The following is a 16,231-nucleotide window of genomic DNA, read 5'->3' as shown; positions in this document are numbered from 1 at the left end:
ACTTTTGCTTAATGTTTTCTACATATGTAACTCATTTAAAAACATAATGTAAAGTTTTAGCTTTATGAAAGCTACTATTGTAAACTGTTTAGGGTAATTAGAATTGCAAGTTAGTAGTCACCTATAAATAATCTTACTTGTAGTCTTGTTAGGTACGAGTTTATTTAATTATGGAAATAAGCTTTACTTGGTCTCTTATGTTTTCAAAGTTAAAGGGATAATAAACAGCTAAAAACAAGCAATGTTTGTCTGTTCAGATATACTATAGATAGATGGTCTTGAAATACTTCAGAGATCTAAAGAATATGGCACTTAAATTTTTTTTAAGATTTATTTATTTTATGTATTTGAGTACTATAGCTGTCTTCAGACACACCAGAAGAGGGCATCAGATCCCATTACAAATGGCTGTGAGCCACCATGTGGTTGCTGGGAATTGAAGGACCTCTGGAAGGGCAGTCAGTGCTCTTAACCGCCGAGCCATCTCTCCAGCCTGAATATGGCATTTAAGATGTTTTAATAATAAAAGATTTTTCTGACAGACATAGCTGCTCCTGGCAGCACCCCCAATCTACTTCAAAGAAGATAATGGCCATCAAAGAAAGACTCTCCACCTAGAGTTTGCCTCATTTGTGGCAAAGATGGCCACTGGACAAAAACCTGCCCTTACCTCAACTGATGACAGCATGCTGCTGTCCAAATTGTGGACAAGCAGGACACCGGACAGTTGACTGCCTAACTTTGCAGAGACAAGCTAGGCTAGTCCTTCAAAATTCCTGCTTTGCAGAAAAGTCTGTCAGATATTCTGTGCCTGCAGGCTGAAGGCTGGATGCCCCAGTGTTACCGAGGAAGCTTGGTGACCGTGCAGGCGGCCGGCCGGCCGTCTCTGTCGTGTCTGCAGTTTTGAAAGCGGCTTGCGCTGCACTTCCTGCTTACTCGGGTGACGCTTATCCTTCTCGGGGTTCTCATGGGGGTGAAGACTGGATAGCTATAGTCTTACAGTTTTCCTTATTAAAGATTAAAGACATAAAAACTTAAGTTGTTTAGGATCTAATCTTAGGGTCTAAAAAGATATTTTAAAGGTGGTAAATGCCAAGTTATAAGAAATTTAAGTATAAAACTTTGGACTCAGCAGGATAGGAGAGTACTTTTACCAAGGTTGCCAAATAAATATGGACTGAACATTGTAAATACAATTCTTACTTGATAGCTCTTATAACCGTTCTTATTGTATATAGTTTATTGGTATTAGAGAAAAAGTCATTTTTTGGACTAAAAGGAGAACCGTGGTGAGATTTTTGGTTTCTTTAAAATCCCAGTTATGGCATGTGAATATGCTTTTCCTTTAATGCCAGGCGTGGGGCAAGAGGCTGCTTCACAGCAGGTGGTTATGACTTGCCTCTGTACTGGCAGAAACATGATGTTGGCCAGCTGCAGATAGTTTAAGTCTGGGGACTCTGGAGAGGGTATAAATGGGAGAGGCCCGAGAGGGCCTGAGGTGGAGGCTGCTGCTCCCCTGCTGTCCTGGTTGGTGTTGCAGTTTGACAATAAGTTGGAGATATCCTGACTATGATGAGGAAGATGAGACTTGCGCCAAGGAACCCAGTGTTCATAATCAGCAGGAAGTAGCCTATAGAGGACTATGCCCCTTTCCCCCTAACCTTCTCTCTCTCCTACCTAGTGTTGGGGGAGTGGGTGGAAGGGATTAGAGAAAAATAAGGGTGGGAAGGTTGGCAGATATAAGAACCCAATAAAACAGTAAAACAAATTGCATCAACACTTCCTCTCCAGATCTGCTCTGGGACCAAAACCTGTGAAGAGCACAAAGGCTCCTACAAACTGGTGTGCCACCGTAGGGTGTGTGGAACACCGAGGGGGTATTCACAGGGTTCTAGGAGGTGAAATGCCCACAGCCACTCCATGAAGCAGCCAATATGGCTGCTCAATACCATGAGGAGCCTCGCCCTGAAGGAGACAGGGAGCGTGCACTCACAGGGAGCGTGCACTCACGGGGAGTGTGCACTCTCACCTCTCAGTCTCTGTTCTCGGTCCTGGCGGATCTGCTCCTGGATCAGTCTCTGCTGCTCTTCCAACTGACGGGAACCCTCTTCTCGAAGTCGAGCAATCTGCAGAGCAGGAGGCGGAGGGGTGACAACTCTGTGCAGATCCACTTCCAGGTTGGCTCACCTTGTAAAGGTCCCTGAGAGGTTTCACCTGCAAGCTACGGCTCAGCAACCTGCAAGTGGGACAGATCACCCAGCTCCCACAGAGGAGGCGATGGGCAAGCTCTCCCCACACACCTCCCAAGCCACTCCCCCTCAGGCCAGTGGCAGATCTGCGTGCTCACCTCCTGCTCTAGTGTGGTGGTGCTCCTGCTCTCCTCCTCTTCCTCACTCCCATGGGCCTGGGCCTGCCGCTCCCTGGCCTCCAGATCTAGGCACAAGGGTTGAGTGGTCCAGTTTCTAGTCTGCATGTCCATTATGGCCTCAGCCCACCCCAGCTCTGGCTGTTTTCCCAACACCTCAAACAGGACGGGCACCATACAGCAACCCACTCTTCTCTTGCTGTGCCCAAACATCCCCAGTTACTTTTCACATCAAAGGGACACACACAGAAGAGATGTGGGCTCCAGCCAAGCAGCCATGGGTCTAGAAGAGTTACAACAGCTCACACTGACCAAGCAGGTTCTGTCCATGAAGTGAACAGAGTGTATGGGTAGGGGCTGCGTCAGTGGCCCATGGCCTTGTGTCAAAAATGCCTGTGGGTGGAACTGCTTGTTCTGTTCCTGTGGTTTGGCACCGCAGCCTGACATGGGTTGTGCCTCAGCTTTGGTTCATCTCCCATCACTGGACTCAGGTTGTCACTGTGTCCCTTTCTCACTCCCCTCTGCCAAGCTTCACTGTGGCCCAAGTTCCAGTGGCCTCTCCTCAGACAGGCAGACTGCTGCTGGTGTACTCCACATCCCAAGCCCTGTGCTAGGCCAACTGTTGTAACAAACCCTTCTCTCGGGCCTAGGACTCACTCTCCCTCTGCCTACCTGATTTACCTGGAACTTCCCTCCCTTTGCCTCCCATCCCAGTTTTGACCTTGTCCATGCTAAGCAAGTATTCTATCACAAAGCTACATCCTAGCCCATTTGTTTGTTTGATAAATTCCTTTAAAAACGATGGAACTGGGGCTGGTGAGGTGACTTGACAGGCACGTGTGCCAGCTGCCAAGCATGATGACCTGAGTTGGACTCCTGAGCCCACAAGGTGGAAGCAGAGAACTGGTTCTTGCAAGCTGTCTTCCGACCTTTAAGAATGCTCTGCAGCATGTACCTGCACATTCACATACTAAATAAACACATGTAAAATGTGTCTTTATAAGTTCAACTAGACTTTGCTCCCTTGGAGCTCTGGGGAACTGTCCCAGAGTACAGGGTTAGTAGGCAGGAGCTAGACTGAGGGGAAGAGAGGCAGCCTCCACTGGAGGTCAGAACAATGGCCTCACTCAAGCTCAGCGTAGGACCCTACTCTGGCAAGCTTCTGGCCTTTAAAGATGTATTTATTGCTACTTTCATGTGCATGGGTGTTTTGTTGCATGCACTATCTGCATGCCTGGTACCTGAAGAAGTCAGAAGACAGTACCAGATCCCTGGAACTGGAGTTACAGACGGTTGTGAGCTGTCATGTGGGCTAGGGGTTGTACCTGGGCCTGAGCAACAAGTGCTTTTAACCACTGAGCCACATCTCCAGCCCTCAGTGCTTTAACTTTACTAGTAAACCTGGTAACCTGCATTGTTTTGGGAGAGCCTTTAGGACCCAGCCTCTCCAAACTGTTTTGCCAGGATCTGGGAAAGGCTCTAAAAAGCAAGAAGAGGGAGACTAACAACAAGGGCTAAGAGAAGCCAGGGGCCAGCCAGCCTGGCAAGGTCACCTACCAAGTTTCACTTTCTTCCTGTTCTCGTCAAGTCTCTGGGTCCTCTCTGCTGCCTGCTTCTTGGCTTTCCTAACCTTGTCATACGCAGCCTGAATAAAAACAAAACAAAAAACAAAAGAGCAGAGTCAGCCAAAGAAAAAGGGCAGAGCTCCAGGCATCTTCCTGGCCCTTCCTCAACCCCGAGTTATCAGGACCTCTCATAGCCTACAGCCAGTGAAGCCTGCCCCTGCTTAGCTTCTAAGATGCATAAAATTAGCTCCATTCTAGGCAGCAGCAGTCACCGAGGACAGTTCAGCTAAAGATGGTGGTACTTACCCTGGCTGCAGCATCCGTCAGCACTTCCAAGGCCTGGGACAGCTGGTGGAAGAGTTCAGCTACACACAAGGACAAAATAAGAAGTGAAGCGAGATGTAATGACATTGCTCTTCCTCAGTGAAGACAATATTGACACACAGCAGGCCAACAATGAATGGTAAGTACATATACAAGCTGTATACCCCACCATGTGAAGCCAAGCCCTTCACTGTTCAAGTCTGAGAGGCATACCTGCTCTGGGGTTATCTGGATTTTTGTCTGGGTGGCAGGACAGTGCTTTTTGCCGGTACGCCTTCTTCACCTAGAAGAGTCAAGAAAACATAATCAGTCACCCTCCCGGAGGGATAATGGGAAAGCCTAAGTGATGTCACCACATCAATCTCATGCCACCTAAGAGGCTGTGGCTCCCCCGGCACAGCCATCATGGCACCTGTGATAAGAAGGCGCAGGCCATGGAGGGAGCTGCCACTGGAGGGAGCTGCCACTGACATCTAGCAGTCTCCTCACTTGATCCCGGTCTCACTCTTGGTGGGCATGGAAGCTATCACACTTAATTACTTTATTTACCTTGTGCTCTTGGGTGTGCTGCCATGCTATGGTGTCCATGTGAAGTCAGAGGGCAGCAGGTGGAGTCGGTTCTTTTCCACCACGTGGGTTCCCAATGTGGCACTCAGATGCCCTGGTGAGGTGCCTTTACTCTCTGACCCACCCTGGTGACCTTATCCATTACATTTTAAAACACACTTTCCCTTTGACTCAGCCTAGGAATTTGAACTCGAGAGGAATGACTAAATATATAAAGATGCTCAATGCAACAACAGTTAGTGGAACTAGCAAATCCTCTACCTCCGGGGGACCCATTAAAACCACGACAGTGGCCTGGTATTATGGGAGTCCATGCCTGTAAGCCCAGCTCTAAGGAGGCAGAAGCAGGGGATCAAGAGTTCCAGGTTGTCCCGGGCTATATAGAACAAGTTGCAAGCCAGCCTGGGCTACATTAGACCCTATCTCCAAATCAGATCAAATCAAAACAAACAAAATAACCACTACAGGGGCTGGGAGCAAGGGCCAGGAGAGATGACTCAGTGGGTGAGGGAGCTCTCTGTCAAGTCAGAGTTCAATCCCTGTAACCCCCAAGTGGAAGGAAAGAACCAATAGCTACAGGTTACCCTCCAACCACCACAAGCACACCATGGCAATACACGTATGTACTCTTACACACTACACACAATAAAGAAGTATAATCAGGTTACCCTCCAACCACCACAGGCACACCATGGCAATACACATATGTACTCTTACACACTACACACAATAAAGAAGTATAATCTTAAGTTCATTTTTATTTTTTGGGGACAAGTTCTCTCTACACAGCCCTGGCTGTCCTGGAACTCACTATGTAGACCAGGCTGTCCTGGAACCCACATAGATCCTCTGCTTTCCGAGCCCTGGGATTAAAGGCGAGCACCACTACATCAGCTTAAAAAATTAAGAGAGAAAAATCAGTACTCAACACTTATGTATACAATAACCACTCTAGGGTTGTTCTTCCTCATTTTTGTTTTTTGTTCAAGACAGAGTTTCTCTGAGTAGCCCTGGCTGTCCTGGAATTCACTCTGTAGACCAGGCTAGCCTTAAACTCAGAAACCTGCTTGTCTCTGCCTCCTGAGAGCTGGAATCAAAGGTGTGCACGACCACCACCCAGCTTGGGTTTAAAATGTAAAAGCAATTAAGTCAAAGCATTATGGACTCATCAGCACTTTGTCCTCAGAGCATCAGAAGAACTCTGAGAAAGTGGTGAGGAGCGAAGGCCTGTGACCCTAGCTGGCAGGCTGGCAGGCTGCTCATGTCTGAGACAATACTGAGGTACAAGGTGAGTGCCACAGACCCTGTCTCAAAAAACAAACACAAAACAAAAAAACCCAAAACTATTTCTAGATGGATGGACAGAGGGGGGATCATATGCATGCACAAAAGAGGAAGGGGACTCCCAATAGTGTCTTGGTGTGATGTAGAACCAAGCCAACTGAATTTACTGTGTAGTCCAGGCTGACCTTAAATGTACCCTGTTCCTATCCTGGCCTCCCAAGTGCTGCAATTACACCCATCTACTATCAGGCCAAACTCTAGCATTTCTTTTTTTTTTTTTTTTTTTTTTTTGGTTTTTGTTTTTTGGTTTTTTGAGACAGGGTTTCTCTGTGTAGCCCTGGCTGTCCTGGAACTCACTCTGTAGACCAGGCTGGCCTTGAACTCAGAAATTCACCTGCCTCTGCCTCCCAAGTGCTGGGATTAAAGGTGTGTGCCACCACGCCCGGCTCTAGCATTTCTTTATTTGCAAAAATTAAAAAGCAGAGCCTGAGCCGGGCGTGGTGGCGCACGCCTTTAATCCCAGCACTCGGGAGGCAGAGGCAGGCGGATTTCTGGGTTCGAGGCCAGCCTGGTCTACAAAGTGAGCTCCAGGACAGCCAGAGCTATAAAGAGAAACCCTGTCTCGAAAAACCAAAAAAAAAAAAAAAAAAAAAAGCAGAGCCTGGAGAAATGGTTCAGTGGTTAGGAGCAGTTGCTGCTCTTATAATGAAATGGATTCACTTCTGAGCACCCAAGTGGTTGCTTATAACTCCAGGGGATCTGGTGCCCCCTTTTGGCCTCTAGGGACACTACAGGCATAAGCATAGACGTGTGTGCAGGTAAAACACATAAAAACAAGTGAACCAACAGCTATCAGACGTTCTTTCACATATGGCCTGCTCAGACGTTTCCAGGAAAAGGTGGTACAGACACAGGCCTGACTCTGCTCTGAGGCCTCAGCATTTCATTTGTGTTCTGCACAGCTTACCTGCTGCTTAAACTCCAGGAAGGAGCAGCTCAGCACTCTGGCTTCCTGGTCTCTCAGAGGGAACTAATTCTACCTCTGCACTCAAGTGAGCTAAACAAGGAGCTTCAGTGACAGGCGGCCAGCATCTCCCAGGAGAGTCCGCCTGGCAGGCACCAGATTCAAATGCTCTCCAGTTCCCGAGCCCCGGATCTCTGAGGTTGTGCTGCCACCTGCTGGGCTCAGCCAGCCCCACATCCATACCTGCCAGGGCTAGTCTGGTTTTCCAGATTGAACTAGAACAGTGAGGGAACAGAAGTTCATCCCTGTTGGTCCATCTTCCCAACTGCCTACCTACGCATACCCCAGACCACACGCTCATTACCCCAGCTCTCTTATTAAAAAATTAAAATGAGCTAGGCATGAAGGCTTCACATCTGTAACCCAACCATCAGGACTCTGGGGCAAGAAAACTGGAAGCTCTGGACTAGACTGGGCCACAGAATGAGACCATAACTAAGCATTCCTCCCTTCCAAAAAACCCAATACAACAATAAGGAAAGAGATGGCTTGCCAGGTAGTCTCTCAAGTGCAATCCTGACTTCCAGGTAATCTGTCTTTGCGCCTCCACTGAGCCCACAGCTACATCTGGTGCTCTTGAGCCGGGTTCTCACTGTGTTGACCTAGCTGGCCTGGAATTTGATTTGATTTGTAGATCAGCCTACCCTTTAGCTGTCAGAGATCTGCCCACCTCTCGAATAACCAACCAACCAAACAACAAACAAAGATAGCCACCACTAGACCTGCTTCCCACCTCTTTTATTTTATTTTATTTTATTTTGGTTTTTCGAGACAGGGTTTCTCTGTGTAGCCCTGGCTGTCCTGGAACTCACTTTGTAGACCAGGCTGGCCTCAAACTCAGAAATCCGCCTGCCTCTACCTCCCGAGTGCTGGAATCAAAGGCATGCACCACCACGCCTAGCTCTACCTCTTTTATTTTTAAGCCAAGCTTTATTAACCATTTTCATATATATGCACATGTACATGTATATGTATGAAAATATATACAGTATTTCTTTTTTTTCAAGACAAGTTCTCACTATGTAGCTCTAGCTGTCCTAGAACTCACTATGTAAACCAGAGGGGTCTTGAACTCACAGAGATCCATCTGTCTCTGCCTCCCAACTACTGGAGTCAAAGGTGTGTGTTTCTACACCCAGCTTTCCGTGTGTGTGTGTGTGTGTGTGTGTGTGTTATGAAATTATCTTTAATCTTTTTTTTTTACAGTCCAGTCTTTATCCCCCTCCAGACCCACCCTCCAACAGTTCCTCATCCTCCCCCCCTTCCCCGAGAATGTCCCCACCCCTTTTATATTTTAAGGCCCTTTATCTGCTTTTTTTTTTCCAGTGAGGTGAAACACCACAAAATATATAAAGAAGCTGGTATGTGGGTGTGGTGGCACACACCTCTAACTCTAGCACTAGAGAGGCAGAGAGGGCTGCCAAGAACTCAAGGAGGCCAGGGCTTACATGCTCTACGTGAATTCCAAACCATCATGATAGTCTCATCACCTATGATGAGACTAGGAGTACACGGTGAGCCCTGCAGAAACAGAAACTGTATAGGTGGAGGCGGGAGGATCAAGAGTCCAAGGTCATCCTCAGTCAAACCGTGAGTTCGAGGCCACCTGGGGCTACATGAGACCCCATCTCAAGAGAGGGAGGGAGGAAAGGAGGAAAGACCATGAAGAAAAAAATTATAAAACAAAAGGTCTGGGCATGGAAGCAAACTCCTTAAGTGACAGCACTCAGCAGGCAAGCAGGTCTCTGTGGAGTTCCAGGCTAGCCAAGGCTACACAGTGAGACTCTGTCCCAAAAAAGAAAAACAAACACATAAAATATGATTAATAACAAGAAAAAATTTCGACCTCACACACAAAAATTACAAGCTATTCTCAGCTACTGACAAGTAGAAAAGGATGTTAGCCGGCCGGGTGAGATCGTTCAGGGGCTCAGAGCACCTGTTGCTCTTGAGAAGGCTCCAGGCTCTGTTCCCGGCACCCAGGCTGTGTGGCTCACTCCAAGTCCAGTTTTAGGAGATCCAACAGTCTTTTGGCCTCTGCAGTCATTTGATGCACATGCATACACCCAAATATACACTTAATATAAATAAGTAAATATTTTTAAGAGAAAAAAAGATATTTAATTTGGATCATAAAACTGAGCCCTCAGACCTAAGGGTCGTCGTCGTCTTTTTTCCTCCTCCTCCTCCTCTTCTTTCTTCTTCCTCCTTCTCCTCTTTCTTTTTCTCTAAACAGGGCTGCATATAAACCACATGCCTAGAACTCACTTCACAGCAGAGGCTGGCCTTGAACTCCAGATCCTCCGGCCTCTGCTTCCCAAGTGCGGAGAAGAAGCTTGCACCACCAGGGCAGTTTGTTTTTGTTTCTTTGTTTTATTAGTTTTACTGTTTTCTTTTTATATGGGCTTTTAAAAAAGATGTATTTTTAGGGACTGAAGAGCTAGCACAGTGGTTAAGGGCACTTGCTGTTCTTGAAGAGGACCTGCGTTCGGTTCTCAGCAGTTTACAAACATCTGTTAACTCTGGGTCCAGAGCTACCATATTCTGGTCTCCACAGGCACCAGGAACACAACTGGTACACAGACATACACACAGGCAGAACATACAGAAATAAAAATAAATACATCTTTTTAAAAACAAAAAGATTCATTTTTATCTTTGTGGGCTTTTTTGGTTAGGTCTTTTGAGACGGGATTTCTCTGTGTAACCCTGGCTGTCTGGAACTTATTCTGTAGATCAGGCTGGCCTCAAACTCAGAAATCTGCCTCTCTCTGCTTCCTAGGCACTAGGATTAATGGCAAGCACCATCACTGCTAGGCTAAAGTAAAATTTAAAACTTTTAAACATTAAAAAAAAATTCAACAATTAAGAATCAACATGGACAAAAACAATCCTGTTGTGGTAGATGATATATTACCCTCCACTGAGACACATGAGAAAAGTGGTATAATGAGAAGTTTTGTTTTGTTTTGTTTTTCGAGACAGGGTTTCTCTGTATAGCCCTGGCTGTCCTGGAACTCACTTTGTAGACCAGGCTGGCCTCGAACTCAGAAATCCACCTGCCTCTGCCTCCCAAGTGCTGGGATTAAAGGCGTGCGCCACCACCGCCCAGCTATTGTAATTATTATATTCAACAAAACCTATTCTAGTTAGAGATATAACTTAGTGGTAGAACACCTACCGAGCACGGGCAATCCCCAGCACCACTCACATACAGAATCTACTCCAGTCAAATACTGTGGAAAGACTAATGACGCCCAGCCTCGTCACACCTTTTACCCCTGGCAGATAAAAATGTAGAACTATTCACGGCGGAGGGATATAGTTGATATTTACTGTCTATAATGAGTTCAAGTAATATAAGAAAAATACTTCTATATGATACATATTTTCAAATCAGACTCTTCCTTATACTAACAGCAAGACTTCAAGCAAATGAACCTCACTTGGACTCAGGCTCCTAAGTCCCCACTCCTTAAGGCTGCTGGAGGGTTAAAGGAAACAGCAAGACACTCCACACGAGTCCCAAAACCTAAAGGCGGTGTGCTGGCAGTCCCTGGATCCCAGCATCTGAGAGGCTGAAGCAAGGGATCAAAAGTTTACCCTATACCTTGAGCAACCTCAAGGCCAGCCGGAGCCAAATGAGGCCTCCTCAATAATAACCCCAAAGCTGGGTGTGGTAGCACACACCTTAGATCCCCGCACATAGACAAAGAAGCCAGTGGGATGGTGCTGAAGACCCAAACAAACAAAACAAGTTCCCAAACCTCTTCCTCACCCCTTCCTTGACAAGAGTCAGTAAGCCATTACAGCAGTCTAGGAGCCTGACAGAATGCAGGTAAGTCCAGGAATAGACCCAGGCGAACCCAACCTGAAAGGTCTGGATGGACAGGCATGGTTTCAATCCCACTGGAACTAGTCCTAAAGGTCAGCCCATGGCTGGCCCCAGGAGCTCTGAAATACTCTCCCTGAAAAAAGTAAGGGCTTGGGCATACAGCCTGAGATCTGCCAGGGCAGCCACAAACCGACACGCAGAATGCTGGCCAAGTTTGTCTATCTGGATTAACTAGTTATTACTATATTTGGCTGCGCAGCCTGCCCTGGGCAGAGCCCATCCCTGTGATTGAGGCTGGAAGGAGAGTTGTGATTTTGAACCAGCTGGCCTGGACCTTGATGCTTTCTTACAAACTGGATCCCAGCTCTGTCCAGACCTCAGGACTGGCAGCTGAAGAACTTCTCACCAGGGCAACAACCCTCCTAAAGCCATCTGGCCGCAATTCTCAGAGCTGCTTATTCAAGCTGGGCTGGTAACTTTTATTCTCAACTACTGCAGAGGCTGAGGCAGAAGTATTAAATATGCAAGGCCTAGTTGGGTGTAGTGGCTCAGGCCTTTAATCCCAGTACTCAGAAGGCAGATCTCTGTGAGTTCCAAACCAAGACAGTCAAAGCTACATAGTGAAACCCTCTCTTAAAAAGACAAAATAAAAGCTGGGCGTGGTGGCACACGCCTTTAATCCCAGCACTCGGGAGGCAGAGGCAGGAGGATTTCTGAGTTCGAGGCCAGCCTGGTCTACAAAGTGAGTTCCAGGACAGCCAGGGCTATACAGAGAAACCCTGTCTCAAAAAAAAAAAAAAAAAAAGATAAAACAAAACAAAATTCAAAGCCCAAATGGACAACTTTGTGAAACCTTTCAAAATATTAAAGTTATTAAGGACTGAAGATACAGCTTAGTAGTAAAACAATGTCTGGCATGCAAAGATTCTAGGTTCAATCCCCAGCAGGAAACACACACACACACACACACAAATAGGGCTAGACTCCAGGTTAGAAGGTCCAACAGCGACCTGCAAGATGGCTCAGTAGATTAAAGTACTTACTGAGCAGTTCTGACAACCTGAGTGTGATCCATGGAACCTACTGTATCTCAAAAACAAAAACAAAGCAAGAAGAAAAGTTTCAAGCCCTCTGGAGCTGTTGGCCACCTGAGAGCCTTGTCATTCTGGAGCTGTGCCTTGGAGACAGCTTGATTCTCTGAACCCTGGACTACAGAGGGGCGGGAGTGTAAAGACCAACTCCCGGAAATTGTCCTCTGAAACACACACACACACACACACACACACACACACACACACACACACGCACGAGGCACGAGCAAGCAAGCTCACAATCTGGTTTTTTTTTTTTTTCAAGCCTGGCGTGGTGTTGCACACCTTTAATCCCAGCACTCAGGAGGCTGATTTCTGAGTTCGAGGCCAGCCTGGTCTACAGAGTGAATTCCAGGACAGCCAGGGCTATCCAGAGAAACCCTGTCTTGAAAAAAACAAAAAAGAAAAAAAATTTTTTTTCAAGACAGGGCTTCTGTATATACTGGCTGTCCTGAAACTCGCTCTGTAGACCAGGCTGGCCTTGGACTCAGCAATCTGCTGTCTCCCAAATGCTTCATAAATTTTAAAAGTGTAACAAAGGACTGAGGATATATAGCTCATTGGTTGGCTTCAATTCCGAGCACCCTCTCAGGTGCATTCTACCCTCCTGCCCCTCTGCAGTCCAGGGTTCAGAGAATCAAGCTGTCTCCAAGGCACAGCTCCAGAATGACAAGGCTCTCAGGTGGCCAACAGCTCCAGAGGGCTTGAAACTTTTCTTCTTGAGACACAGTCTTACTATGTAGCCCTGCCTGGACAGGAACCTGCGATGAGGACCAGGCTAGATTATAACACACAGAGACCCACTTGCCTCCACCTCCCAAGTGCTGGGATTAAAGGAATGCACCACCATGCCCAGGGAACTTTAATCTACAGAAAGTTTTGGGTTGTTTTTTGACATGGTCTAATGAATCTCATCAAATTCAACTACATAGCTAAATAATGACCTTGAATTTCTTTTTTTTAAAGGCTTATTTATTTATTATATGTATTTATTTATTATATGTAGCTGTCTTCAGATGAACCAGAAGAGAGCATCAGATCTCATTACAGATGGTTGTGAGCCACCATGTGGTTGCTGGGATTTGAACTCAAGACCTTCTGGAAGAGCAGTCAGTGCTCTTAACAGCTGAGCCATCTCTCCAGCCGACCTTGAATTTCTAAGCTCCTGCTTCCTCCTTCTGAATCATTCACTTATTTATTGGTGTGTGTGTGTGTGTGTGTGTGTGTGTGTGTGTGTGTGTAGGCACCTGTAGAGACTAAAAGGCATCAGATCCTCTGGAGCAGGAGTGAGGCAGTTGTAGGTGCTGGGAACCAAGCCTCCACCCCAAGATTTATTTATTTATTGAATGTATGTGAGTACAGTGCTGCTCTCTTCAGACACACCAGAATGTGACATCGGATCCCATTACAGATGGTTGTGAGCCACCATGTGGTTGCTGGGAATTGAACTCAGGACCTATGGAAGAACAGTCAGTGCTCTTAACTGCTGAGCCCTCTCTCCTGCCCCTGAACCAAGTCACTTAGGCCCTCTGTTAGGGAACTGGGGCCCCCTTGAAGAGCAGAAAGTGCTCTTAACTACTGAGTCATCTCTCTAGCCCCACAGGAAGGGACCTGTACTAAGTTTTTCTTTTGGTAGTGGTAGTAGTTGTTCAATTTGGATTTTGAGAAAGGATGTCAGCAGGACCCAGAACAGTGGAACAAAAAGCATCTCCTAGGCATACACAAATACCTGTTGCATGAAAGGGGCAAACATTCATTTGCTTTCAATCAAAACGGTTAGAAAGCCTCAACCAAGTCAACTAGTTGCAGCCCACAGAAGGGTGGAAGGAAGTGTGTGCTCTCCGGGCTCCTCCCCCCCAGCCCTCACCCTTTCATAACTGCCCATTCTACCTATTTACACCTTCCCTCACAAAAACCAGGTCTAAGCCAGGACATGCTTTAATCCCAGCACTCAAGAGGCAGAGACAGGGGCTAGCAAGATGGCTCAGTGGGTAAGAGCACTGACAGCTCTTCCTAAAGGTCTTGAGTTCAAACCCCAGCAACTACATGGTGGCTCACAACCACCCGTAATGAGATCTGACTCCCTCTGCTGGCGAGTCTGAAGACAGCTACAGTGTACTTATGTATAATAATAAGCAAATCTTAAAAAAAAAAAAAAAAAAAAAAGAGGCAGAGATGGTGGATTTCTGGGAGTGTAAGGCTAGCCTGGTCTAACAAAGTGAGTTCCAGGATAGCCCGGGATACACAGTGAGACTCTATTTCAAAAACAAAAGTCTAGAAGACAACTTACTGAGACAGACTACCAGGACAAGCTCAGTGGGAACCAGATGTTATCTCCCCACAGCCCACAGCACAGGGGTGGGGGTGGGGTAGAAGGAATAGGACAGCAACTGCACTCAGCCCCTCCAGGAGCTCCTTAACTGGTTCCACAAATCACCGCAGCCCAGACCAGTGGAGGTGGCCACAGTCTGAGCTCCTGCTACTCAGGGGATTTGCCCCAGGCACCCAACAGGGCCTCTGACAATCTTTCTGTCTCCAGTTTCACCTTTTGAGGTTAAGGATCTCCTGACTCACCCAGAAAAGCAAGGGCTGAGGGATCCAATAAATAGAAATAGCCATCATTAACTTAAAAGAAAGGTGCCCAGCAAAGAACAGATCATTATTTTTTTAAAGGCGGCTGTCCTTTCTTGCAGTAAAACTTGGAGCCAGGTAAGAGATACAAATAATTAGACCCAGTTCTCAAGAGCCAGGCCAGTTGGTAGCACTCAGACAAGGACACCCAGGGAGGCAGTGGCTACAAGGACAGAATGAACAAACCATCTAGGTGAATCAGCTCAAACGCCATTAGCAGCCCCAGTTCTGAACAGTGTGACCACAGCCTGGACACTCATCTCTCCCCAAACTTAGAGGCAGACATCTCATTCCCTTGCTAGCAGGAACACTAGGAGTTATGTGACTGTCTGACGTCAGGCAGAAAGAAAGGCAACACAGGGCTCTGGGCACACAGATCCAAGAATCCCCTCTGTAAGAGTTCAAGGCCAACCTGAGCAATATGAGACTCTGTCTCAAAAAATAAAACGAGCAAGGAGAGATGGTTCAGCAGTTAAAAGCACTAACTGATCTTCTGAGGACCTGGGTTTGAATTCCAGCACCCACATGTCAGCCTAAAAGTCTCTAACTCCGGCTCCAGGGGAAATGACTGCCTGTTCTGGTCTCTGTGGGCACCAGGCATGCACATGGTACACAGAAAAACATGCAAGCATGTTTGGTTTCGTTCGTTCGTTTGTTTGTTTGAGATGGGGTCTCACTCTGTGGTCTAGCTGGCTTGGAACTCATGGTGTAGACAGGCTGTCCTCAAATGCACAGAGCTCCACTTGCCTCTGCCTCTGGAGTGCTAGGATTAAAGGTATGTGCCACCATCCTTGGCAAAATAAAATAAATATATAAAAATAAAACAAACAAACTGGGCATACTGGCACACCCTTGTGATACCAATATTTAGCATGTTGAAACAAGAGGACCCAAGGTTCAAGGCTAGCCTTGGCTCATACAGAGGCCACCATGGGCTGGATGAGATCTGGTCTAAAAAGCAAACAGCAAAAGAACAACAAAGGAAACCAATGAGCAACAGTCCCCTCCTCCTGAAGACTGGTCAGTATTATTCCTTTCATCCACACAGACACAATACTGAAACCCTCAACTGTCTGGGCACCCAGAGACTGGGGGACACTCCCACTGGACACAAACAGGGAAGGAGCCATCCCACACTACCCTCCTCAGCTCAGTGTCCCCAAAGGTGATTTGGGGGATGCCTGGAGTCCACACCAAGGTCTCTCTCCTGGTTGTGGCCCATGGTGCGATCTCAGGACAGGAATCTACTCCTCCAGGAACAACTAAAGCACGCGTTCAGCCTGGCCTCTATGGACTCAGGATGAGGGATAGGGGACAGCGGGGGTTGTATGTGTGCTCAGTCCATCTTTGGTCTTCCCACTTCACTCTTTTAAGTTCTCCCTTCCTTTAGTTCTCCCAACATGTCTTCCTGGTCCTCAGCTTCCAGTTAGCCCCCTGGAATGAGCCCTCCTTCTCACCCTCAGATCTACCTTCCCTCTGGCCTCTCTTTCTTCCTCCCTTTCCTAAGCACCTCAGGCTTAGGCTCAGGCTCAGGTCCCAAACCCT

At 47.1% G+C, this 16,231-nt stretch overlaps 1 protein-coding gene across 1 annotated transcript in view; it reads right to left on the bottom strand.

The window, feature by feature from the left end:
- The window catches only part of Dnajc17 (DnaJ heat shock protein family (Hsp40) member C17), a 36,035-nt gene that overhangs the window by 9,086 nt on the left and 10,718 nt on the right, over positions 1-16,231 (bottom strand). Inside the window, exons 2-6 of the mRNA XM_021156283.3 lie at positions 4,468-4,537; positions 4,237-4,295; positions 3,923-4,010; positions 2,348-2,433; positions 2,030-2,126 (exon numbers count right to left, since the gene is read on the bottom strand). Coding sequence (XP_021011942.1) covers positions 2,030-2,126; positions 2,348-2,433; positions 3,923-4,010; positions 4,237-4,295; positions 4,468-4,537 — 400 coding nt within the window. The remainder of the gene's footprint in view (positions 1-2,029; positions 2,127-2,347; positions 2,434-3,922; positions 4,011-4,236; positions 4,296-4,467; positions 4,538-16,231) is intronic.

This window comes from Mus caroli, unplaced genomic scaffold (assembly GCF_978045245.1).
Source record: "Mus caroli unplaced genomic scaffold, Mus_caroli_1 scaffold_2, whole genome shotgun sequence".
Taxonomy (NCBI): domain Eukaryota; kingdom Metazoa; phylum Chordata; class Mammalia; order Rodentia; family Muridae; genus Mus; species Mus caroli.
Note: the sequence above shows the minus strand (reverse complement) of the source record. Positions and strands in the feature narration are given on the sequence as shown.